Source organism: Aplysia californica, unplaced genomic scaffold, assembly GCF_000002075.1.
Source record: "Aplysia californica isolate F4 #8 unplaced genomic scaffold, AplCal3.0 scaffold00102, whole genome shotgun sequence".
NCBI lineage: Eukaryota > Metazoa > Mollusca > Gastropoda > Aplysiida > Aplysiidae > Aplysia > Aplysia californica.
In genome coordinates this window covers 261328-287335 of record NW_004797372.1, presented here as the reverse complement: position 1 = coordinate 287335, position 26008 = coordinate 261328, and the positions used below count along the sequence as shown (strand labels likewise).

Genomic DNA, 26008 nt, shown 5'->3' with positions numbered 1-26008 from the left:
TTAATTTTCTCTTCCTATACCAGCAATAGAATCATGTTTTCTCTTTGCAAGCTTTTCTTGGTAAGAAATCACTTTCAGTCCCATAACGTCAACAAGTCGGCGAGTGCGAGCGACTGCTGGATATTTCCTGCAGAATTTTACAAACTGAATTCAGAACATCTATGCTACATGAACAATGGAAACACCACAAGATTGTGGTGAAGTGCTGTCACAACTGCAAGCTCGTCTTGTTAAGGTAGATCTAATTACTTTGGCTAACTGATGAATTGTTGGGGGTTCCTACTTGAACTCTTGACTCTCGAGTCTCAAGTGTGAGTTTTTGTGATGAAGATGAAGAACGGCGATACGGCAGGTGCCAGTGCCGGTGTAGCGATCTATAGTAGATCAAGACCTAGTTTTTCTAGATCTAGATCTAGATCTATTTGATACAATATCAAATGGAATCATTGATGGATTGTAGTTACATGTTACCGTTGATCTATTTCGAAGTTTAAAAAAATGCTCACTGTCATTCTTTCAAAAAATTACATATGATGCACCCATTCATTGTTGTAACACTTTTCACTAAACTAGATTCGGCGATTGTTAAGACCGCGTTTAATTCCGATATGCGTTTTTCAGGGTTAGGGTTAGATCTAGATTTAGGGTCAGGGTTAGGGCTAGGGACCAAAGCAAAACATGCCTGAGGCACTCAGGCTATGAAAAACACACATCGGAATTTAAATGCGGGAATCTTAACAATTGCCCTAGATTCTGCGTCAATATTAACCTAATGTTTCAGTTTTCTTTTCTATTTCTTGATCCAGGCTCTAGGGATTTTTTAACCCTATCCGTAGGCCTACACCTCGGGGTGCATTGTCGTTATTGTGTACCCTCAGGGTTGTATTTGTATTCTTCACATTTTAGAATACTTCTCATACGAAGATCTCTTTGTGATACTTTCAGTATTTCTCAAAAAATCATTTTGACTGACTGCTATGCAAAGCGTACGGAAAGGATTTAATAGATTTAATTTCCTCTTTGGAAAGTGGTGGCACAGAGCTCCCCTCGTCGTATGGATACGATTAGTAAAACACGACGTACGGATATGGGTTAAATGACAGCCTGTTTACAACGTACATTTTCACTTTTGTACATGTGGGAATAAACAAAAATATCAATAGTGATAGTTGTAGTGTAGCTAACTCGTACTTAGGAATGCAGTGAGAGAGCTAACTCGTGTCAGTTTTGCAATCTGTGGACACTTGCATCTCCCCCCCCCCCCCCCCCCCAAACACCACTCTCTTGTCTCTCTCACTTCCAAATTCTGTTCATCCCTCTTCTGTATGCCCAACCTCTCTTAAACTGAAAATCAGCAATCCTGAAAATTTCTGTTCGATACGCCACCATATTAGCCTATTAATTAATAATTACATTGTGATTATTTCACAGATAAAAGTTGATCAAAATGAAGCAGATGAATCATTGTCAAACTTTACACAAGAACATGGAGAGCTTGTTGAGAGACTTCAGATCAAAGAACCTATTCAGCCATCAGGTGCTATATTGAAACAGTAAGTGGTTTCTTTGGCTTTTTAAGATTTGACATATCAACAGGATTTGTTTCATTTGAATGTGGCAGCCATTTTACAGTTCTTATTGAACATATGTTATGTGTATGTGCGTTAATCTAATACAGTACTCTCCTCCTAAATGCACAGTGCTCATCAAGGGGTCTGCTCGGCATGCGTTTACACATAGCATGGGTTTGTGTGAACCTGTTGAAGGTGGAAGGGATGCAACCATAATATTTTATGTCTGTCTTTGGAAAAGGGGGTGGGGGGGCTTTCGCTGATAATAGAACAAAACACCACAGTTTTGTAAAGAATTCTCCGATCAGGGGTATGACTGCAAAGGCATTGAATGAGTGGTGAAAAAACCCAGAAATACCGACTCACTGCACTAATGTGCGTTAATATTCAGAAACAGATGAGAGGAAACTATTGGTGTTAGTCATATATGTGTTTGTACATCTGAACGGTATAGTAAAAAATCGTCATATTATGACTAAGCGTGTGTATTGTTCCTGGTGGCTCTTTTAGATTCTGAAAGTGGGGAAAAAAAGACGAAGGATAAAACAGACGACCAATGCGTGAGATTACATTGAAAAGTGTTAGTCATAAATGGTAAAAGTTGTTACTGGACGGTAAAGGTAACGTCAACGCATATTCCAACGTGCACAGAAGGAGATGCTGAAGGTTTGTATATTTTTAATAACTACACCTTTTCAAGTCTTTGTATCTCAATTTTCTAATTTTAAGAAAGGTGATAGGGACAAAGGATTTTTCAAATTTTAAAAGTAGATATGACTGATTTCCATTTTTGTATAATGATCAATCCAAATGCTTGTCTTGATCAGCTACAGGTACATCCTGCCTCTGGTAAAGGAGATCCACCACATCGAGCTGAAGATCAAGGACAAACAAAAGGAATACGAGAGACGAAAGATGGAAAATCAATTTGTTCAAGAACAAAATGATCTTCTCACTGGTGAGGCGTTTTTATTGAGTTTGAAGCACTCTGGAGTATTTTGCAGAAATGATTTTGTGGTTATTAAGATTTTGCCTTTAGGCTGAAATTTATTTTCAAATATATTTTTGCATGTGACAGACTCCAATGCGCATTGAGCATTTTTTAGAAAATGGAAATGCGCAGCATAAATGCTTTTTGTTGTTATTATTATAATGTAGGAATATTGTCAAAGTCAAAGCAAATAGATTCGTAATGCCTAATATACACTGCTAATCAAGTCCAGTTGGATTATGCAGGGGGTTGATCAGATTTTCCTCCATGAAGAGGCATTTAAACACAATTTGAGGCAAGTCATGATTTTATTCCCAGATATGGTTGAGACTTTTTTTGACTCACTTGTCTCAAACTCAAGTCGGTTTAGTCAAAGATATGTTGTATCTATTATTGACTGCTATCCCCCTCAACTGCCAGATGTGATACAAGTATCAGCAGTCTTGGTTCGCAACTTGGATGCAAAATATAAAATCCTGTATTGTGTCTAATATTCTCTCCCCATCAACCATCTGTTCACGTTCTCTGACTCTAAGTAGGTGATTTGTGGTTTACCTCTGTCTCTTTAGCCTTTCTGATCTGTGTAGGGACTAATTATCATTGTAATATATATTCATGTACGGTACTGTATTTCAGATTGTCTACCAGCAAGTTACTCCACGTTAAAAATGTGGTCAGAAAGCCTAAGACAACTGAGAGCAGCCCATTCAGAGACAGGTAGGTGCTGGACATTGTCCTGGGGTGTGGGCAGTAGGTCTGGGATCATGGTATATATATATATATATATATATATATATATATATATATATATATATATATATATATATATATATATATATATATGGGAGTGCTTATTTAGGCCACATATGGCCTAAATAAGGTAAGGGAGGGGGGTTTAGCTTATTTGGGCCTCAGTGTGGCCTAAATAAGGTAAGGGAGGGGGGTTTAGCTTATTTAGGCCACACATGCTCAAACTACCGGGGGACACCCTTTTCAGGCAACTGAGTTCGTTCCACTTTCATAATGGTGCACCCTTCTCATTTAGTACAGTTTTGTCTCAGTGTACAACTTATATATATATATATATATATATATATATATATATATATATATATATATATATATATATATATATCATAATGATATTGTAAGAACAAAGCATGATACGCAAAATTTTGCTCAACCCCAAAAGTTTGAATGAGGGCCAGATTTTTCCTTTATGGAGGGACAAAATCTAGGCTACCATTTTGGCACACTTTGGTCAAGTGAAAAGGTCAAATCCTCCGAATGGACTTCCGGGTCAAATTTGGGGTATAAAAAGTGTGTACACAACGTGGCTGAGTCAAAGTTACACTATCTTTGGCTGGGTGGCACTCTCTCGTACTGTCTCGTACTAGTACATCCCTCGTACAGTCTCGTAGTAGTACATGTAGATCTAGTAGTAGTAGTAGCAAAGATCGTGTAGAGAATCTTTGGTAGTAGATTCTATCTAGTAGGCAGTTTAGTGAACGTGCACGCGGCAGGGCGAATCGGCCTCGATGAGCCCCGTAGACCTTTGTGATCGGCCACGAAGCCTCGTGTTTTGATGGGTCTAAACAACTTAGTGTTAATCGCACTGCCACATCCGACAGGCCTACATCTTTTTAAAAGGAAAAGAAAGGTCATCAAAATGGTTGAATTTGCGTGAAAATCGATTCGGTAGAACTGGAACTATTAAAATTTGCTTCTGAAAACTAACAAGTTACAAGGCCATTTTTAAAACTCGATGAAATAAAAACTACTGGCTGTGTTATTCTGTATAAGTTATGAAACTTCAGGACGTATTATTATTTTCCAACATCCTTTGACGCCTTAGCTGTAGAGGTTAAAGTTTTCACAACACTAATAGATCTAGTAATAGGGCTTTCCGCAAAAAAAATAATAAATGAATGCATAGATCTACAAAAGCCAAACCACCGAATCGACTGATCAGCGACCCGGGCACCCCACTCTCCCCTGAACACTGTGATAACGTGTTGCTTCGGTATAATTATTAATACGTGCGACTATGGCAATTGGGATGTACTGACTGATAAAGGGATTCACAGTTTTGTTTTTATTTTACCATATATTTGACTTTAATAGTGCAGGTGATAGCTAGATCTAGATTCCCTGTCTAGAATCAGTAGTAGCAGGCCTATTCTAGAAGCAGCCAGAGAGCCTACAACTGCTAGATCTAGATCTAACTCATTGCTATGCCTTTGGGCTTTGGAATTGAAATAAAACGAATTGTACAGTTCTAGTTAATTTTAGATTCAGCAACTATCTGTATTTCTAGAGTTAATAATAACAAATCTCACCATAACAATCACTTTTACTATTATTAGAATAATTAGATCCAACTTTTTTTTCTAAAATCTGTTTTGCGCAAACTTAAGACTTTCTCTACTAATCTACTTGTAGAGCACAGAATTTGCATTGTAAGCCTCTGCTCAGTCTTTTACTTTTAAGTATATATATATACATAATAAAATACGTTTAGATCTAGATCTATATAATCATTTTATTTTATTTTCTGGATATTTTTAAAACTCTTTTTTTTTTAACATGTCATAAAGTCAAATTGTGCCTTTTCTTTGATAAGAATAGCATTAACAGTGGACTTTTTAGACAGTGAGTCTCTGATTCAATTTTTTTTTTAAATATGCTAATCAATGAAAATTGCAAATTGATAATAGTATAGTCCTGCAGAGGATAGGTGGACTCCGGGGTCTGCATAGCGGAATACTAGGTTTTAGGGTGTGAATACCGGAGTCACCGTAGTGAAATAAGGTTTGGTTTAAGTAAGGATTGGTGGACCCCGGGGTCAACGTAGTGATAAATAAGCAGGTTTAAGGTGGACCCCGGGGCTCGGGGTCTATCTAGCAAAATACTAGGTTTTAGGACAGGTGGACCCCGGGGTCACCGTAGTGAAATAAGTAGATTCTCTAGGTTTCTTTAAAGATCGTTGGACCCCGGGGTCATCGTAGTGAAATAAGTAGGTTTAATTTTAAAAGGATTGGTGGACCCCGGAGACACCATAGCCGTAGAAGAATAAGAAGGTTTAATTAAGGATTGGTGGACCCCCGGGACACCGTGATTAAACCTACTTATTTTACTACGGTGACTGCATGGTCCACCTATTCTAAAACCTAACTAGTATTTCGTTAGGTAGACCCTGGGGTCCACCTTAAACCTACCTATTTCACTACGTTGACTCTAGGGTCCACCAATCTTTAAAATTAAACCTAGATCTACGTGTACTTATTTCACTACGTTGACCCGGGGTCCACCAATCCTTATTAAACCTAGATCTACTTATAATTTCACTACGTTGACCACGGGCTCCGCCAGTCCTATTATAAAATAGACTGAGATCTACTTATTTCACTATGTTGACGCCGGGGTCCACCGATCCTTAGTTAAACCTAGATCTACTTATTTCACTCCGCTGACTCCGGGGTTCACATCCTAAAACAGCATTTTGTTATGTAGACCCCGGGGTCCACCTATCCTTTTGGGGCTAGATAGACCCCGTGGTCCGCCTATCCACTTCCTTGATAATAACTGAAAAACATGCCAGTTGTCATGAATAGTGAAGAAAAATGTGGGGAAAAAAAGATAATGAGGTAGACTATAATTTGTACAAAAAAATGCAAGTGCAAGTGAAGATCATAAGATAATTTTGTTATTTTCTGGTAATCTTTTCACGGTTTATAAAATGTTCCAGTGGGCCTACTACTAGATCTATGTCTCTGAAGAACATTTTACTTGACTTTATTAGCTTTTTTCATGTACTTGAAAGCATAGAATATAATAGTTTCACACAGATGTATGCACAATACCTTGAAAAAGAAAGATAAGGTCATTGTTGTTGTTGTTTTTTAACCCAATCCGTTTTATGTTGAGAAAAGCGCTAAAAAGTTAACAATTTTAAAGAATGCCCATAATATTAGGAATCCGAAATTACTACCTTGATCTAGTTTGCTTACTCTTTAATAACCATGAGCTGTTAAGAAAAAAAGAGAATGATATAGGATTTGTCTAAATATGACCATTAGTATTAGCATTATAAAGATATTGCCCATTTTGTCCAATTAAATCCTTGCAGGTAAAATCACCATGTACTGCACCTCAATAAGCACAAAAAGAATATTTCTGTGAATTTGTATAAAGGTGCTTTGTAGTTGAGTTCTATGTAAAATTCTCAACAAAATAATGTACATTTGGACCGTACAACTGAGATAGACACTCATGTACACAATAACATTCACACATTACACACCTACACACATACAAACACACTATTGCATTTACTCTGTCTCTCTAGATCTCTCTCTCTCTCACCACAACCACACACAAAACAAACACATACTCACACACACAGACACACAACTCTTACTCTTGGTCCACTTATCATTTAGTATCATCCTCTATTTTGAAATAATCCACCGCACTAAATAAAAAGATCAGTAGAATTAGAATCTCGACCTTCCGAATCCATGGTTAGTTCAAGAAACCTACCATATGATGTGGCCTAAATAAGATAAGGGAGGGGGGTTTAGCTTATTTGGGCCTCAGTGTGGCCTAAATAAGGTAAGGGAGGGGGGTTTAGCTTATTTAGGCCACAGTGTGGCCTAAATAAGGTCACCCTATATATATATATATATATATATATATATATATATATATATATATATATATATATATATATATATATATATATATATATATATAAAACATTATTCCTGTCTAGTGAAATAAAGCCTCAATTTTTTTTACAAATTAACCTGCTTCTGTGATCATAATAGCCCTTTTGTAATTTGACCCTTGAGCAACATGTTACGGTTCCTTAGGAGCTCCATGTTGGTTCAGATTTAGATTTTTGTCACAGCATAATATATTCACCTTCTTAGACAGAGTATCAGTGGGGAACGTTTGTACTATTCAGAAATGTAATACAGTGGAATCCTGTTGTAGTTGTAACGAGAGGGAGGGGACCAGTGCAAAACATCCGTTATAGCGGGATTCTCGTTATTAGGAATCCAGTAATAAATTTAAGGGAAAACGTGCAGTAGGCCGAATCTATGAGTCTGGTTGTCTGTTCATTTCTTTTTGTAATCTCCCCTGATGATGATTTGGTTCAACATGATCTCTAGGTCTTATTTGATCAAAAATCGAATAAGGTTTCTTTCTCTAGCGCTAGCGATGTTGACAGCTCAGTGTCGGCGATCAGAAATAAAGTTCTCTAGGCTAACTCGTCCGCTGTGTTGTCCCCCCACCCCACCACACCCTGTGGTGCGTTCCGTCTTCCTGTGCATGCCACACATTCGCTCCATCCATCACAGTCACATCGTTGTGACCTCTCCATCTCCGCATCGGAGAAGTGAGAGGCGTGATAGGCCTAAATAATCTAGACTAGGCTGGCCTATCACGCGATGAGTTCTGCTTGTCTGTGCATACCACATCCTCCCCATTCATTCGCTCCGCCTTCATTGTTAGCACACGTGGGCTTTCCCATTCTTTGTTTTGCAAGATCACCAACAACTGGCGAGGTTTTGCTGTGCACAGCAACATCAATATTCCGCTATAACCAACTCACATGTTTGTCTAATTGCGTTAAATAGCAGTATTTTATTTACAAAGATAAAGAAGGGGAAAAAACGGGGTTTTAGAATAGTGTCTTTATAACAGACTTCTCGTTATTTCAGGACTCGTTATAAGTGGATTCCACTGTATGGTATTGAAACATCTTTTGCATTTTGTTCTTTTAATGTTTCTTCTTTGAGCTAACTTAAATCTCATTTATTTTAACTTGCTGCTCAACCTTCATGTCGTCCACAGATAAAAGCTCAACAACTCCCGAGTCCAGCACCGTCAGTAACGTGACCTACTCTCTTGAGCGTCAGGGAGAGAACGTCCTTGAACTTCTGGGGTTCACAGTCCTGTGTCAGCACGTGCACATTCAAGTGATGATCAAGGCTACATCTTTGTGGCCCTGTGTACAGTGAGTCTTTTCCTCTTTTTATTTTTTTCTTCTGCATTTTTTTAGTAAAGGGAAACACATTGACACAATAACAATCAATCTTTGAGTATAGAGAAGCACTTCAAAACAATAATGGCCATAAATTGTTTTGTTTATTTTTTTTATAGTAGAGGGGTTTACGGCGCTCGCAACTGCATAAGGTCATATGAGCGCCAAGGGGTGGGTGTCAACAGAGTAGTCTTTACAGGGAATCAGACTTATTCTGCTCACCTCTCTAGCTTCAACAGCACAAGGTCTGCTTCAACTATCAAGGCACCCCTGAAATAGCAGGTCACAAGAGTGTGACAAACATACAAAAGAAGTAGAGGAAAATGACAATAGTAAGAATTAGGAAAGAAAAAGCAGCAGTTCCCTGTTGTAGATCAGGCACGGTTATGAGCGTGACATGAATCAGCCCATTTACAATTCTACTGTTCTTGAATGAGAAATGTCCCCCCTTTGGGAATGGCCTAAAGACACTACAGTCAGTGGCACTGCCCCAGGGGGTAAAAATAATTTGTTGTGTAAAGAAAAGCATGTGGAGCAATAATGGTCATTAAATGCTCAGGAGAAAGAGTGACAACAGTGGCAACCTCCAAACACCCACAAGTATTTCCTTATCATTTTTCCCAGTGCTCAGTTTTGAGTAGAAGTTCAAATGGCCGAAGAGTGTGTAAGTTGTCCAAGTCCAAGTGGTTGAGATAAAATTAGTCAGAAAAGTTGGAGTGAAGAATGCGGATACAGTTTGACTCGCTCAACCTGATTGTCACACTCATCCGGCAACCCTCACTAACACTCAGAAAACCAAAATGTAGCACCATTTGTGCAGTATTGCTATTCACTTTATATTCGCAACATCAGTCTAAATTCGTAAAATGTATTGTAATGCACCTTTTGTTCCTTAAAACTTGGGATTGTTATCGAGTAAAGGGGCAGGAGACTTTCATCTCTCAAAAAAGCCCTTCTCTCATTCTGTTCCTCAAACTCTCTGCGGATGGCATCATCATCGATCAGTTCCTCAAGTGTTAGGTGCACACAGTAGCCTCTGACCGTGACATCATGTTAAAGTTTCTTTTTCAGCGATTTCAGTTTTGACGGAGTTCACATTTCCTCTTCACATCTTGCGCTTTCTCCTCAGCGTCGGACGTCCACAACCTCTCGCTGTGGGGGTCAAGAGCGACACCTTCGTACCTGGGCTCAAAGAAGCTGTCGTGTCAGCTTACAGAGAGAGGCGCAGTGTGACGGAACTTGTCGCCCTTTTGGCTGAATACATCACACAAGATATGGCGCCTTTTGTTATTGTCTGCCCCATGAAAAAAGTGAAAAAGAAAAAGAAAACGAAAATAAATGACAAGTAGGCCTAGCCTTTTATATATATAAAATTGTTTCTGTTTTTTGTTGCTTTTTTTTCTCCAAAAATAGTAGGTGTTTTATTCTTTCATTTTGAGTAAAGTTGTGTTGCCTACTGGTCTACCTCAGATTCTAACAGTAGGTGGTTGTCGGGTGCTCTGGTGTAGCTTGCTTCTTCTTTTCTGTTTAACATCTATCGTCCTGATCTCCCCTCCTTTTTTTATATATATGTTTGTCACTCTCTAATCTTGTCACACCTCTAATTTTGGCACTTATATGACCTGTTTTTTGTTGCAAGTGCCGCAAAACTCTTACCAAAACAGATTCTAACATCCCTTATATAATAGAGCTCTTTATGTTAAGTCATTTACGCCCTCATTGACACAATTTAGATGGTTTGAAAGTAGAGAAGCAGATTGCTTTTACCCTGGTCTGTCAAGGCCAGCCTGGGCTGAAAGGATACCATATCCCAGCAGACAGATAGAAATACTCGGCAAAATGACTTCTGCACTCTAGAACAATCTTCCAGATGCATTATGCACCAGCAAAAAGCTTTACCACCATTACACCACTGACACCAGTCAGCATCTCATCCATTAACTCCCAGCCCTTTTGCCTCTTTTGGCTTTTTCATTTGTTTCAGGGGTCCCCCATACCCTCAAGCCTCATACAATAATCTATCTGCTCCAGATAGATATATATATATCATATACAAATGGAACTTTATTATTTATAAAAGTAAATGTATTTTATGGGCGAAAAACTACATCACCGGCCATCGTATATATATTTTTTACATTGTATATATTTATACGATATAGCACTGCATGAACTGCTGGGAGTTTTTAAAATGTAGCAGTGGGTGGTTGGCGGGTGCTCTAGTGTGGTTTGCTTCTTCTTTCCTATCAAACATCTTTCGTCCTTATCTCCCCTTCTTCTCTTTTATGTTTGTTACTCTCTTGTAACACCTCTAATCTTCTGGCGCTCATATGACCTTATGCAGTTACGAGCGCCGTAAAACTCTTACTAAAACTAAAACTAAAATGTAGCAGGTGTTTTTATGCCCCCATCAACACAACCAAGATCATTTAGGAGGCGACTTCTCAACCATGCCTACTGTCAGGGCCAACCTAGGCTGAGAGGGAAACAACATCCCAGCATAGTCTCTCACATCAGGTCTCCTTCATGCGACAGAGAACCACTTGACCACTACACCACAGATGCCAGTCTCCTATACTTACTGATTACTGGATACCGTAATCCACGAGGGTCATAGGGGCTCTGTATGATAGAGAGCCTTGTCAGGTGTCGCCACTTTTCTCAATCTTTTGCGAGCGCCTGAGTTTGGGCGAAGGATTTCCCTGTCCATTCTGCAATTGTATCGGTCTAACTCTTTCTTTGCCTTCCTCTCCTTCTCCACCCCCCCCCCCCCCCCCCTGCAATTCCTTGAAGAATGGTCTTAGATAGGCCACACGATCTTGTTACATGACCATACCAATTTGTTTTTCTTCCCTTCACACTAGACAGCAAGTCTAAATAGTGACTCATGTGTTGTTTCTCTCTACTGCGCTCTTCCTCATTTGTGACGTGGTCATTGTATGAGATGCCAAAGGATCCTTGACACACAGCAATAAGTAGTAATCTATTGGGTTTTGGGATGGGATTTTTTAAGCAAAAAGAAAAGCCACAGAACAGTAATCGTAAAGCTGGAAAAAAGCAGAGAGGCAGGAACAATAGGGAAAGAAAAGAAGTAGGACCAACCAGTGGCACCCTCCAACCACTCATATCTGTGTGTTCTGTTAGCCCTACCACAATCATTCGGACAAAGTAAAAGGTACGGTAAATAACAGCACGAGGCTGGAGGCATTGTGAGGAGACAAGAGTAAAGTTCCTTTGTTTGTTTGTTTGAGTAAAACGAAGCACAATGACCCAATAATGGTAGTTTAGTGCAAAGAAAAGGTAGAACAGACAGAAACAGGGAAAGTTTTAGTTTTAGTAAGGCTTTACAGCACTCGCAACTGCATAAGGTCATATGAGCGCCAAGGGGTGGATGTCAACAGAGAAGTCCAAACGGGGAATCAGGCTTACTCTGCTCACCTCTCAAGCCTCAACAGCACAAAGTCTGCTTCGACTATCAAGGCACCCCGGAAATAGCAGTTCACAAGAGAGTGACAAACACACAAAAGAAGTACTATGAAGTAGGGGTGAAGTGATGATAGTAAGGAAGAGGAAAGAAAAAGCAGCAGTTCCCCCTATGTCGTTCCGGCACAGTAGGAGCATGACATTGATAAATCAGCTCATTTACAATTCTACTGTGCAAAAGAACATATAAATATCCCCCCTTTGGTTGTTTGGGTAAAGAGAAGCACAAGGACCCGATAATGGTAATTTAGTGCTAAGAAAAGGTAGGACAGACAGAAACAGAGGAAAGTAAAGAAGTCGGAAGTGACATCTTTCAACCTTCCGTCGGTAAACTTCCTTTTTCGGAAAAGGCAAGTGAACATCACAGAAGATACATGTAGTGCCATGCTTCATAAACTAGCGTGAGAAAGTGTTTACCTTTAAGTTTTATTAAGTTTTAGGGCATTTGCAACATTGCTCTTTTAAGTGTCAAAGATTTTTTAAAGTTTTAGTTTTAGTACGTGTTTTACGGCACTTGCAACACAATAATTTCATAATATAGATCTAACTGCCAAAGATTAGAGGTGTCACAAGAGAGTAACAAAAACGGAGGAGAGATAAGGACAATAGATGTTTGATAGGAAAGAAGAAGCAAACCACACCAGAGCACCCGCTCACCACCCACTGTGCCAAAGACTAGAGGTGTTACAAATGAGTAATTACACAGAACAAAAGAAGGAAGAAAGAGTTAAAGGACGATAGAGAAGTTTGACGTGAAATAAAAATCAATTAGACCCGAGCGTCCACTAACCACCCACAAAAGAAAGTGAGATATATTATTGAAACTAGGCATTCAACAAAATTAGATCAAACAAACTTTATTAAGTTTATTGTAACAACATTTTTATTAATCAAGAACATAAAAGAGTCAAGGGCATGAACATGTATATTTTACAAAATATATACAATGTAATAAGGTACATATAATAATATGTACGGTAGTGATCATAAAAGCTGTCGTCTCGTACACATACAAACACAGGAATGTGACCAGACTTGTGTACTCACACTCTCATGCGCGTGCATGCACGCAGTACGTCACTCAGACAGACATGCACAAAGCATCGCCTCTTCTTAACCATTTGCCACTTGGAGGCGCCAATGTGCAGCGTCACCGCTGACCCCCGAATCGCTGATGTGCGCTACCATGCCCACCCAATTCATCCGTTTACCCCACTTTCGTTCATTATTAATAAATTTCTTTGGCTAACAAAAATAAACATTATTTATTTACTGACAGGCAGTTTTCCTAAACACCCTGTTATTTTACTCGTGTGCCTAAATTAGTTAAATTCGACCTGGGGTAAGTTTCATTTCGACCCGGGCTTGGCACAACTTCGACCAGGATGAGGCAACTTCGACCTTCATTTTTTATATTTTTTTAATTTTGTAATTCGTCTTCCCAAGTCCTAATTTCAGCTATCGATAACCTAAAATATTTTTCTTTTCTTTATTTGAATTAATATACATGTATATAATATAGCAGGAGTTTAAAGTGCAGTAATGAATAAGATCTTCAAGTCCGTCCACGCAATCACCATGCAATTTTAGACTTAAAATTGATGTTGAAAACACTTAAAATCCCTGACCACGTTTCCCTAAACATAATTTCGTAGACTCATTTCTGTTCACAGAATGCTGTACAGAAAGTACTTAACTGACGACCTAAACGAAGGCTGTCCAAGCCATCAAAAACGGCCTTAGTAATATCAAGGCCTCAAATGAGTACAACATCCCCAAAGCCACGTTAATCATTAATAGACCATGTAGCAGGCCGATCAACCGTGGCTAGGACGCCTGGACGGATGCAAAGCATTCCGAAAGAAATTGAATCAAAAATGGTGAAGAAAATCTTAGAGGAAGCTCCAGAGGGTTTTCCTTTACCAAAAGGATGATCCTCATTAACTCACTGGGGACCAATCACGAGTTATCTCGTGATGGCTTCCCGTCGCCTGAGGACCGATCACGAGTTAACTCGAACTCGTGATGAGAATAAAAACCCGAAAAATCGTCCAATCCCATATATTATCCATGTTTATTGTAATATCCGGGTACTCGATCCATTCCTTCTTCCGGTGACCTAAAGAAGAGTGACTCTCAACGAACGAGGGAGATTTCGAAGTTTGTTTTTCGATCGACATCAAATCATGTCTCGACCCCAGCGAAAAAAGGCTACTGAAGTGATTGAGTTCTTCCAGACGCTCGACTCCGATGTTGAAGAAACTGATTCTGATGGGGAATTTTTTGATTCAGGTGAGAAATATTTACATCTTGGCGATAATAGGGTGTTGTCACTGCATCTCGGGACTGACTATCACGACTGAGGAGAGAATTTTGTTTTTGATGGAGCAAGTTTAGATCTAGATCTATCACTTTCGAGAAGTAAACAATGCCACGCCTACTTTTTGTGTTTACTTCTTGTACCTCATTTCATCATGACAAAGATAACAATCTAGATCTACATTAGATTTTATTTTGTTTTAGTACAGATCTAAAAATCAAGATTTAGATCTAGGAGGCTATTTTGTGCTTGTGAATCACTACCAAGCTATTTTCTACTAGATCTAGATCTAGAACTGAAGTCATTCCGTAGTACCAAGTCAGGTCCAGACTAAGATTTATTTTGTCAGCCCAAGATCCTGTATCATTGCTCTTATTTACATCTAGATGTAGATTTTTAGATTCTGTTTCTAACTCAGGCAAGCATTATAAAATTGAAATTGATGCTCTGTTATTTTGAGTCGTCTAAATTTTTCGAACATTCATGTTTATACTTTCAGGTCCTGATGAGGACAGCGACGATGCCGACCCAGGACCTTCAACGTCTGCAGGACCGCCTCCTAAACGCATGCGACCGTCTGGTGATGTGGCACCTGCGCCTGCACCTCAGGTGACTGGACTGAGGATCTGACTGGGTTTCCTCCTGGGGTCCCCTTTACTGGGCAGCCTGGCGTGCACGTACCAGATAATGTCGTGACTCCTTTGGATTTTTTCCGTCTCTTCTTCACGGCAGACATCCTACGAGTTATCAAGACAGAGACGAACAGGTGCGCTGCTTCAGAGCTGGGTCGAAGACAGCTGCCCCCTGAGAGTCTCTACAAGAACTGGAGCACAGTGACACTGAAGGAGTTGTGGGGGTTCTTCACCATCTGGGTGCACATGTCACTGGTCAAGAAACCCTGTCTGAAGGACTACTGGAGTACGGCAGAAATCATCCGCACATCGTTCGCCTCCAAAATAATGTCAAGGAACCGTTTCATGCAGATTCTTGGCCTCCTGCATCTCAACGACAACACCACGTACATCCCCCTCCGAGAAACTGGTCATGACCCTCTCCATAAGCTGCGACCAATTATCGATCCCCTTTCTGCTACTTTCCGAGACCTCGTGACCCCTCAACAGAAACTCGTCATCGATGAAGCCATCTGCCCATGGAGGGGAAACCTGCGGTTCAGGGTGTACATGAAAGACAAGCCCAGCAAGTGGAGGATCAAGCTGTACATGCTGTGCGAGAGTGCCTCCGCGTACGTCTGTGCCTTTGAAATTTATGCCGGCGACCCTACCATCAGCAACAAACCCGTGGATGTGTGCCGACGAATGATGATGCCGCTGATGAACAAAGGGTACATTTTGTACACGGACAACTACTACACCTGTCCAGCTTTGTACCAAGAGATGATCGCAGGCGGAACCATGATTGTTGGTACGGTAAGAGCCAACCGTGTTGGTATGCCGAAGGATTTGGCAGCGCTAAATCTAAGGACTGAAGAGAGTGCGTACCGACGGCAAGACAAACTGGTGGCAGGATAAAAAGTCTGTCAACCTTCTGACAACGGTGCATGACCCACGGAGAAGGGTGACAGTGAGATCAAGGGCCCAGACCAAGGAGAAACCGCAGGTGGTCCAGGATTACACTCTCAACATGAGGGGTGTAGACCGCAGCGACCAACTCATGGTCTATATGCCCTTCCATTGCCGCACCATGAAATGGTGGAAAAAACTGTTTGGGTATCTGTTTACCCTCATGATGGTGCAGGCATCCATCCTGTACAACAGGAAACAGACGTCAACAGGTGGGAAGCCTCTGCCGATTTCCAAGTTCATCCAGAAGCTTGGACAGGGCATGGCGGAGGAATTCTTGGGCTGGCAAGAAGGAGTCCAGGAGATTCCGAGGACCCAGCTCCCACACAGCTTGACCGCCTTCACTCACGTTGCTTCCCGGACTACATTCCTTCAACTGAGAAGAAGAAACGTCCCACCCGGAGTTGCAAGGTGTGCTATGAGAAGGCGAAGCAACCGGGCTCCACAATGAAGCGGAAAGAGACGTCGTTCTGGTGCCCATACCACAAAGTACCCCTGTGTGTGATCCCCTGCTTTCAGGACTTCCACACAAAGAAGGAGTACTGTAACTAAACCCCCTGCCCCCTGGATTACTGGAGTATATACTTATTGGATACACAAGCCTTTGGTGAGTCAAACTGCATGTTTTTGCATGTATGTTTTGTTTTGCTTTTTCACGAGGCTTCTCGTATTTTCTCTCAACCTCTGTCTGTGCTAACCATGTGGGTTTTGATGCAAAATGTAGTCTCTTTTTCACCAGAATTCCAAGCATACACATGCCTTGCACAATAACAGTTATCAATCTTTACTTTTAGGGTCTTTTTACAGCAAATATAGGTAACAACCTAGCCAGGGTTGTATCATGGATGCTGAAAAATTTTTTTTTGAATTTCTCAAAAAGGGTGTGTTTTTGAAAAATCGTGGGAAAAAAAGTATCCAACATAGAGGATTTTCGTTAAATGCACTGTGTTTAGAAAGGCTGTATCTGTAAGTGTGCCAAATTTCAGCTTTGTAACCCAACAACAACACCACTAAATAATCTTTTGAAAACCCTCCTAAAACCCAGGTCCCAAGGGTTTGTGTCCGAAAATAGGGCTGGTCCCGAGTGAGTTAAAGCGAGGAGATTAGCCAAGAAACTAAACCTTAAAACTCAATTTGGGCCTAAAGCTATTCCTGGAAGGAAACGACTACTGGCGAGATTTTAAAAAGCGTTATCCCGAGCTGACAATTAGGAAGCAAGAACCGTGTGAGAACAGACGCTTCTGTATGCTGAACGAGACTGCTGTTATTGACAAGAGTTTTAACTCTCTACTGACCACGGTCCATGACAAGTGGGACTCCAGGACAAGCCACACACCATTTGGAACATGGACGAAACTGGCCTACCGTTCTTCCACAGGCCAAGTGCAGTTGTAGCGAAAAAAAGGGCACTAGAGCTCTTCTCTCAAGAACCAGTGACTCAAACTAAAAGGAGCACATAATAATTCTTGCTGGCGTCAACGCAGCCGGTGGATAGATGCTCCCCCCTCGCGGTGTCTCGTGAAAGGCAAGATCAGGCGCAGCATCATGTCCTTTGCGACCCACTTGGGCACCAAAGCCAGCCAACCTGTTTCGTGCGTGATGGATTTCCACGACCGGGAGTTCAACGGAGTTGGTAGACGTATTTCAAGACAGTTCTGATTTTGATGATGAATCTGAAGTATTTGAGAGTGGAGATTTGGGAAGAGAAAGACGGAATGCAGCACACGTTAGTTTGTTAGATTTTGCTCCAGAACACGATGCCAACCATCCGGCTGATGTTGAAAACGGATGGGTTCACCAGACTGTCTTTGCGTCAGATTATTCTCCTCAAAGAGACATCGCTGTTGATGAAGCGACCTGCCCTTTCAAGGGGCGTGTGAGCTTCAAAGTTTACAATCCCGCTAAACTAAATCGCTTGGGGAAAAAGCTTTATACCCTCTGTGAGTCCTCGACAGGGTACTGTTATTACTTCGATATTTATTGTGCACAAACTTCACCCCTGGATGAAGCTGCTAGCCTGACACAGCCGGATGTACAGAAAAGATTGTGTGTGGGCTTATGGAGAAGGATGGATGTTTTTTGTAAAGGACACCATTTGTATATGGATAACTACTACTTGTTGCCAGCCCTCTTTCAACACCTCACAACGCTTAACACACATATATATGTATGTGGAACTGTTCGCCTAAACATTGATAAAAAGTAAAGTATACAATGCATTTTTCTCAAACAAAAATGTTCTTGATATTTGTTTCAAATTAATGAAAAACATGTACAAAATCATTATATATAGTGCTTTCCCCATCAAACGAATTCTGATAACTCAGAATTGTGCAGCATGGTTGTTCAAAAGAAAAAGTTTGATCATGTAACGCCAATCCTAGAAAGACCTTCACTGGCAGCCTGTTATCAAAAGAACAGAGTACAAAGTTTGTGTAACCCGCTACAAATGTATCAATGACATAGCTCAAACTGACAGCTCACCTGATTTTGAAATAATACAATGGTGTCTCATTTCTATGGGGTCACACCTTTTGCTGGTATTCTATGTTATCAAGCTTGTGCTTCTAAACGAAAATACAGATTGTACGTTGCTAATTGTTGGTGGGGGGGGTATTTACTGTCTCTTGTGCTACTTCTCAGCTTGTGATTAATTGGTACTTATATTTTTAAAACAGTATGGAAAAAGAAGTTTAGACATGGTCGCAAAATTCTGCGCAAAATTTTGAAATTTTCCATGTAGAAAACTACGACGATGACAGAGCATTCAAGACCACTACCTTCCTTCGAAGAAAATCAGCATAGATGAAGCTATGATACCGTTCACCGGGAGACAGCTTCAAACAGTACATCCGAGGCAAGCCGAACCCTTGCGGTATCAAGGCCTGGTATGCAGCTGATGCTGTCACTTGAGTATCTTTTAGAGTTCAACATCTACACAGACAAAACCGCCTAAGATCAGCCCCATGGCTCTGGCTACCACGTGGTCATGACAGTCGCCAAGCAGTATCTGCACAAGTGGCATCACTTTTATTTCAACAATTCTTTTACGTCGAGGAAACTAGTACACCATCTGCTCAAAGAAAAGAGCACGCACTCGTGTGGAACTATTCGTACAAATAGGAAGGGGTGGCCAGCTCTTTAGAGACCAGACCAAAACGATAACTTCAACATCTACGCCTGCAAAACCGTCGAGGATCAGCCACATGGCTCTGGATACCACGAGGTCACGAGAGTCGCCAAGCGGTATCTGCACAAGTGGCACCACTTTCATTTCGACAGTTTTTTACATCGGTGAAACTAGTACACCATCTGCTTGAAGAAATGAGCACGTACTCGTGTGGAACTATTCGTACAAATAGGAAGGGGTGGCCTGCTCCATTGAGACTACACCAGACCAAAACGCCGACGCGGGGTGAAGTGAAATCAAGAGCCTGCAGTCTGGTCACCTCGCCGGGACGGTATGGCGGGACAAACACTTTGTCTCCATACTGTCGACAAATTCCTCAGCGAGAAAGACCGCGGTTACCCGCAACATCCCCCAGAGGCCGTGTCGATACCACTATTCCTTCCAGTGTCCACAACTACAACAGTGGGAGGGATGGGTGGTGTCCATCAGTTCAACCAGTTGTGCAGCTACAACAGTGGGAGGGATAAGTGGTGTCCATCAGTTCAACCAGTTGTGCAACTACAACAGTGGGAGGGATGGGTGGTGTCGATCAGTTCAACCAGTTGTGCAGCTACAACAGTGGGAGGGATAAGTGTTGTCCATCAGTTCGACCAGTGTCCACAACTACAACAGTGGGAGGGATGGGTGGTGTCCATCAGTTCGACCAGTTGTGCAACTACAACAGTGGGAGGGATGGGTGGTGTCCATCAGTTCAACCAGTTGTCCAGCTACAACTACGACTTCGGGCGTAAGTCGAGGGAAGTAGTGGAGGAGGTACTTGTACCGCTGCTTGGTCCAAGCGTGCCTCATTAATTCCTGGATTATTTTTCGTGAGTCGTCTAGACCCCACCCCAGAAGGAGCCACAAAACGCGGACCGCGACCGCAGCGTACGCAGGTTTAACTATAACTGACTATAAAGTAAACCCATTAGTTTAAAAATGCTTGCAAATAGCCCTAGTGGTCTAAACAGGATATCGACAAGCTAGTTCTTTGTGGTTTGTGTATATTCACCACTTTTAGTGCGAATAAATGGGTTATTTGTCAAACGGACTGAACAACTGAAAGTAAGGAACTTCCGCGCAGTTCGTTGTAGTTTCTCGTACACGAAGCATGGCACGGCGAGTAGTGTCGAGGTTTATTGAAACTCTCAATAATTTTGGTGAAGATTTAAGTGACAGTGAAGTATCAGATAGATAACTTCATAAATCAAAATGTGAATTCACCTAGCAGGGATGAAGATGACTGAAAAAAATTACATTAGACCTAAATCTAGACCAACATCGTCTCTCAATCGTGAATCTGACTCGTCAGCGAGTACGCAGCCTGGTCCGGCTGGGGATGATATCTATCTAGCCCCAGTACTAAACTCTAGTTCAAACCAGCCCTCAAAGTGGAGAAGATATATATATATATGTACCCAGACCTGGAACATCTATTGACAGATCTAGTCCTAGCATTAACAGCACTGACAATGAAAACACTTCTCAGCCAGGCACCAAGGAAGATCTAGATCTTTTTATTTTTATTTGTCAAAAATAATTAGCCTATCATTTACTTTTTTATGCTACTTCACTGTACACACTCATGCTGCATTCTCCTACACACAAACACACACTGCCACAACTACGTTGTGTAAGTTTATTAGATTTCTGCTTTGTCACATCATTTCCTTTTTTTTTTTCAAAAATTTTTTTCTGGGGCAAATTTGACCCAACTTTCTGTCTCATACTATACATTTTTTGTCATTCATTCTTCACAAAATGTGTTAATTGTGTCTATTGAACCCATATCTTATTAAAAAGCACAGAAAATTTCAAAGAAATAGCATTTCATCTCAATTTTTTATGAATTTTTTAAAAAGTGGGTGAAATGGGTGGTCCCCTGGGGCTTGGAGGCAAATCGGGGCGAGGTGCTCAGTGAGTTAAACATAGACCATCATTCGTGCTCATAGACCATCATTCGTGCTCTATCATTCTTCAACCAACGGCAGCATCAACACTTTTATTCAACTCATTATTCGGTCTCACAATAAACTTGATGGGTCTCGTTAAAAAGTCGAAGCTTACTGTCTATTGGAACATGAAGGTGTACAGGGAACTCCACTTTTTGTCACAGAAAATGCCAGAGAGAACATTTCTGCTCATTCATCGGATACTCCATGTCAACGACAATTTAAGAAAGGAATGCCAAGAGGTCATGAAAAATTTGATCCCTAGCACAAAGTTTATGCAGTCCCAAATGCTCTCAACGCAGAGTTCAAACACTTTTACAATAGTCTACACGCCCTCACACACACATATTTATTGATGAGAACATTGTGGGAATGAAAAATAGGCAGGTTGGGCTTCCAACCCTGCCTGTCAGGGTCAATCCGCGCTAAGAGGGATACAAAATCTCAGCAGAAAGAGATAGGCCTACTCGACAAAAATTTTCTCCCCACTCAGGAATCAAACTTGGGTCTCCTCCGTGCGACAGCGCAGCACCTAGCCACTTCACCACAAATGTTGGTGTTCTGTCTGTCACTCAATTTACTGCAGGTGATGGTAAACTTAGCAGATACAGTAGAACATGACTATAGCGCACCATCCCTACAGCGGGACCTTATCAGAATCCCCTTCCAGTTGTTTTTTTTAATATATGTCAACTCAATTACCTGTGCTTGGGTTTAACGGAGAGGCAGAGAGAGATCGTGCTGAGAGACGCGTTGCGTGAGCCACTCCAAAAGTGATGTGCCATAGCCCTTGGCCAAAAAGTAAAAGAAGAGAAGAGTGTGTAGTGTTTGATTTTTCAGTAATTCCCCATTGCACTCCTATAACGGGAACTTGCCTACAGCGGGATATTTTTTCTGGAACTAAAACTAAAAGTTCAGCTTTAGTAATGTTCTACAGTATTGCAGTACCCAGTTCAAATTTCGAAATAGCTCTGAACCAGCCGTGGGAGTTTTATTCGAGCAGTATGTGATATTTTTGGCCCAAGGAGTGGGACCAAAAGAAGGGATGTCGTGCAGAGTGACTAAGTTTTGACACAATTCAGATCATTTGAGAGGCAGGCTGCTTCAACCCTGGGCCAGATCAGGTTGAGAAAAATACAACCTCCCAGCACACAGATGGAGACACTGCATGTCCAAAAAAAATTTTAATTTTAACTTTTAAAAAAAAGAGCACCACTCGAGAATAGAACTCTTGTCTTCAGGCGGCCCACGGCAAAGAACCTCTCAGTCACCACATTCCAGACACCGGCTGTCTCACAACTCAATACACAAAAAGTCTCAGCGGTGGATCACGGATGGGAGGAGTGCTCGGGGAAGTTCTTGAGGCAGTCGTGAAGGACGTCCCGGATGTCCTTGGCACAGTTGATCTGCGCCCTGACAGTGGACAGGTACTGGGAGTACAGCTGGCCCTCGGGCTGTTGGGGCTCCGTCTTGGGCGGCAGCACGGAGATGGGCGTGTTGCGGGAGCTGTCGCGGTCCTGCTGGATCACTTCGTGGGCCAGTCTCTGGAACAACACAAGCACGTTTGTTAGTTTTCTAAAGGGGTTTGATGGGTTTTTTGTTTTTTTTTAAATAGATCTAAGTGTATGCCTTATCAAAACTTTCAACGAGACGATCAGTCTCTGGAACAAAGCAATCATTTTTTAAGTTTTTGGGGCTTTTTCTTTTTCTCTTATTTTCAGTTTGTTTCTTTTTCAAAAGTAAGGGTATGGGCTGAATGTTCATATATTAACACTACCAATGAGACGATCAGAATCAGAGAATTAGTTAGTTTTACTAAGCATGTTTTAGTAAGCGTTTTACGGCACTTGCAACACAATAAGGTCATGTAAAGTGCCAAAGATTAGGGGTGTTACAAGAGAGTAGCACAAACACAAAAAAGGAGCGATAAGGACAATAAATATATATGTTTGATAGGAAAGAAGGAGCAAACCATACCAGAGCACCCGCTAACCACCCACTAAATAAGTGTATGGGTTTAACACCTCTATCAACATTATCAAAGAATTAGCTGGTTTAACTCCCTGCTTGCATTACATGAGAGCAAATTTTATAACAAATTGAATGGTTTAGGCCTGTCAATGTCAAGACAACGACTAGACAGGGTAGCAGCGAGAGCCTACAGCCAAGGATCAAATGGAAACACAGGAAGGGGCAGGCCTCCGAAAAGATGAATAGAGGGGGTCAGAGAAACATTAACCAAGAACATTTTTACAGCACATCTCCAGTAAAGGCACAAATGAGCTTTGCAATAATACAAAGTTTGAATTGTGATCTTTTCACTCCTCCTCTATCTACAGTTTTACTAACAAACATTACATTGATCAAGACGAGAAGAAGACTAAAAATATGAGCTTTTTCTTTTATAGTAGAGGGTTTTACGTCGTTCGCAACTGCATAAGGTCATATGAGCGCCAAAGGGTGGGTGTCAACAGAGAAGTCTTTACAGGGAATCAGACTTATTCTGCTCACCTCTCTAGCTTCAACAGCACAAGGTCTGCTTCGACTATCAAGGCACCCCAAAAATAGCAGGTCACAAGAGAGTGACAAACATACAAAACAAGTAGAGGAAAATTACAATAGTAAGGATTAGGAAAGAAAAAGCAGCAGTTCCCTGTTGTAGATCAGGCAGTTATGAGCGTGACATGATGAATCAGCCCATTTGCAATTCTACTGTGCTTGAACGAGAAATGTCCCCCCCTTTGAGAATGGCCTAAAGACACTACAGTCAGTGGCACTGCCCCTGGAGGTAAAATTTGAGCTTATACTATTCAGTCTCAGGTGGGGACAGAGATAGAAACGAAAAGCAAAATCGACAGATTGGCAGTCATTGGGTGAAAACAACAGACACAACATGTGCCCCCAACGTTACTGGCACAGCTACAAAATCGCACAACGAGAAAAGTGCTACGTTCTTATATCTAAACCAAATGCTGGTTTCACTTTCCAAAGAGCAGCAAACAGAGCTTTACAATGCCTTGTACTTACCAGGTTTATCTCAATCTGATCGCAAATGGCGTAAAACTCTTCCAGACACTTTTCAAAGCGGCCAGACACATTGTCAATTTGAACGCTGAAACAAAGGCATTTCACTATATTAATATTATGACTCTACTTTTGCATGTCAAGTACATGACTTGGTAACATGAAAACAGCCTGCCTCTTTTCGTTTAACATTTCTTGAAATGCTAAAACTTTGATTAAATTTAAATAGAATAAAAATAATTTAAGACAGCAGTCTCTACACAGTTTTAGCCCAGGTCAATAAGTCAGCCAGTCTTGAACCTCCTTTTTAGCTGTTCCAAGGTATGATCATATAATTTTATATAAAGTTATACTAATTGGCAAGTGTATAATTACATTAGCACCAGAATACAAAAGATAATATTAATTCTCAACTTAACAGTATTTGCACAGATTTAGTTTGTAGGCTACTTTCTAACCATAACCTAGGATACAATTTTCATCCTGTTTACTCTCAAACAGCACAAGTAAATCTAACAAATTTGTTAAATTACTTTTCATTGCCAAATATAACATTGTCAAATTTTTTAGTTTTTAGTTTTAGTGGAGGTTTTACGGCGCTCGCAACTACATAAGGTCATATGAGCGCCAGAAGATTAGAGGTGTTACAAGAGAGTAACAAACATAAAATAGAAGGAGGAGAGATAAGGATGATACATGTTTGATAGGAAAGAAGGAGCAAACCTCAACAGAGCACCCGCCAACCACCCACGTCAAATCTTTAAAGCATGCTCTCAGAAGAGTTGAAATAGGAGACTGTACACATAACACCAAAGCGTGCATTCTTCTTGGTCCAAACTTTCATGTTTTGGCGTCATATTGACACCACAACTAAAAATAACGTGATATCAATGAGACACAACAACGGACATGAATAATTTTCTGATCCAAATTAGGTTGGGGTTTTTTTTAAAGTGAAGGTTATGTTACAGAGGCACAATCTATACTTTCAACCACTCACCCGTTCTCATCTTGGCGTGCATTCTGATAAAACAGATGACCTCCAACCTTGAAAAGATTCTGTGATAAAAAGATCAAAGGAAACAATTACAAGTAAGCATGCATCATACCACAATGGACAATTATTTAAGTTTTAGTTTAGTTTTAGTAAGAATTTTACTGCACTTCAACACAATAAGGTCATATAAGTGCCGAAGAATAGATGTGTTACAAGAGAGTAAAATACACAAAAAAGAAGGAGGGGAGATAAGGACGATAGATGTTTGAGCAAACCACGCCACAGTACCCGCCAACCACCCACATGGACAATTTTATGTACATTCTAGCATGCACATGGTGAAATCAGAGTAAAGGCAATATATGCCTGGCTGTAGGCAGGCTTTTACCCAGAAGGGTATCAGTTTGTACTCAAGCGTGCATTCAATGTGAAGAGCAAAGGCAGTGCAGACCCCAGTCAAAGGCCTGTATTCAGTTTTGGTAAAGTAAAGGTTGAATGTGCTCAGGCTCTCAAGAGTTAATACAGCGAAAATTGTCCTACTTTTAGACACTCACCCATTGTTGGGGAGAAAAGTAACCGTCTTACTCTTAACTTAGACAGAGGTGGACAGTTTACAGTGTCATTATTATAATCATAGTGTACCAAAAGCGCAAAAGAGGGGATGGGAAGAGGCCACTCCTACAATTTTTTAGTTTTAGAAAGAGTTTTACGGCACTTGCAACACAATACAGTCATATAAGTGCCGAAGAAGTGTTACAAGAGAATAACACACAAAAAAGGAAGGGAGATAGAGAATAGGTTTTTTTATAGGAAAGAAGGAGCAAACCACACCAGAGTACTCGCCAGCCACCCACATTCCTACAGGTGAT

The 26008-nt window shown here is 40.9% G+C and overlaps 3 protein-coding genes across 3 annotated transcripts; 2 read left to right on the top strand and 1 right to left on the bottom strand.

Annotated features, from left to right (window-relative positions):
- The first annotated feature begins 61 nt into the window (after positions 1 to 61).
- LOC101855552 lies at positions 62 to 9988 on the top strand. The gene is made up of 6 exons (XM_005095354.2): positions 62 to 235; positions 1432 to 1553; positions 2399 to 2529; positions 3199 to 3279; positions 8425 to 8587; positions 9744 to 9988. Exons 1-6 carry the CDS (start codon positions 176 to 178, stop codon positions 9961 to 9963), a joined length of 777 nt encoding a protein of 258 aa, XP_005095411.1. The 5' UTR covers positions 62 to 175; the 3' UTR covers positions 9964 to 9988.
- Positions 9989 to 12953: 2965 nt separating this feature from the next.
- LOC101855414 (mediator of RNA polymerase II transcription subunit 29) lies at positions 12954 to 25228 on the bottom strand (the record flags this gene model as incomplete). The annotated part of the gene is made up of 3 exons (XM_013080827.2): positions 12954 to 22662; positions 24146 to 24230; positions 25143 to 25228. Coding segments are annotated over 3 exons (387 nt in total), but the record flags the coding sequence as incomplete, so codon positions are not given.
- LOC101860882 lies at positions 14284 to 15946 on the top strand. Its single transcript, XM_005095378.1, has 3 exons — positions 14284 to 14389; positions 14917 to 15026; positions 15083 to 15946. Exons 1-3 carry the CDS (start codon positions 14284 to 14286, stop codon positions 15944 to 15946), a joined length of 1080 nt encoding a protein of 359 aa, XP_005095435.1.
- Positions 25229 to 26008: the final 780 nt, after the last annotated feature.

Excerpts from the sequence above, each read along its gene's own strand:
- LOC101855552 (XM_005095354.2), top strand. The coding sequence starts at position 176 with ATGGAAACACCACAAGATTGTGGTGAAGTGCTGTCACAACTGCAAGCT. Across the intron at positions 236-1,431 it reads TGCAAGCTCGTCTTGTTAAG|ATAAAAGTTGATCAAAATGA; the intron begins GTAGATCTAATT and ends ATTATTTCACAG. Across the intron at positions 8,588-9,743 it reads TCTTTGTGGCCCTGTGTACA|CGTCGGACGTCCACAACCTC; the intron begins GTGAGTCTTTTC and ends CTTTCTCCTCAG.
- LOC101860882 (XM_005095378.1), top strand. The coding sequence starts at position 14,284 with ATGTCTCGACCCCAGCGAAAAAAGGCTACTGAAGTGATTGAGTTCTTC. Across the intron at positions 14,390-14,916 it reads TGGGGAATTTTTTGATTCAG|GTCCTGATGAGGACAGCGAC; the intron begins GTGAGAAATATT and ends TTATACTTTCAG. Across the intron at positions 15,027-15,082 it reads CACCTGCGCCTGCACCTCAG|CCTGGCGTGCACGTACCAGA; the intron begins GTGACTGGACTG and ends TTTACTGGGCAG.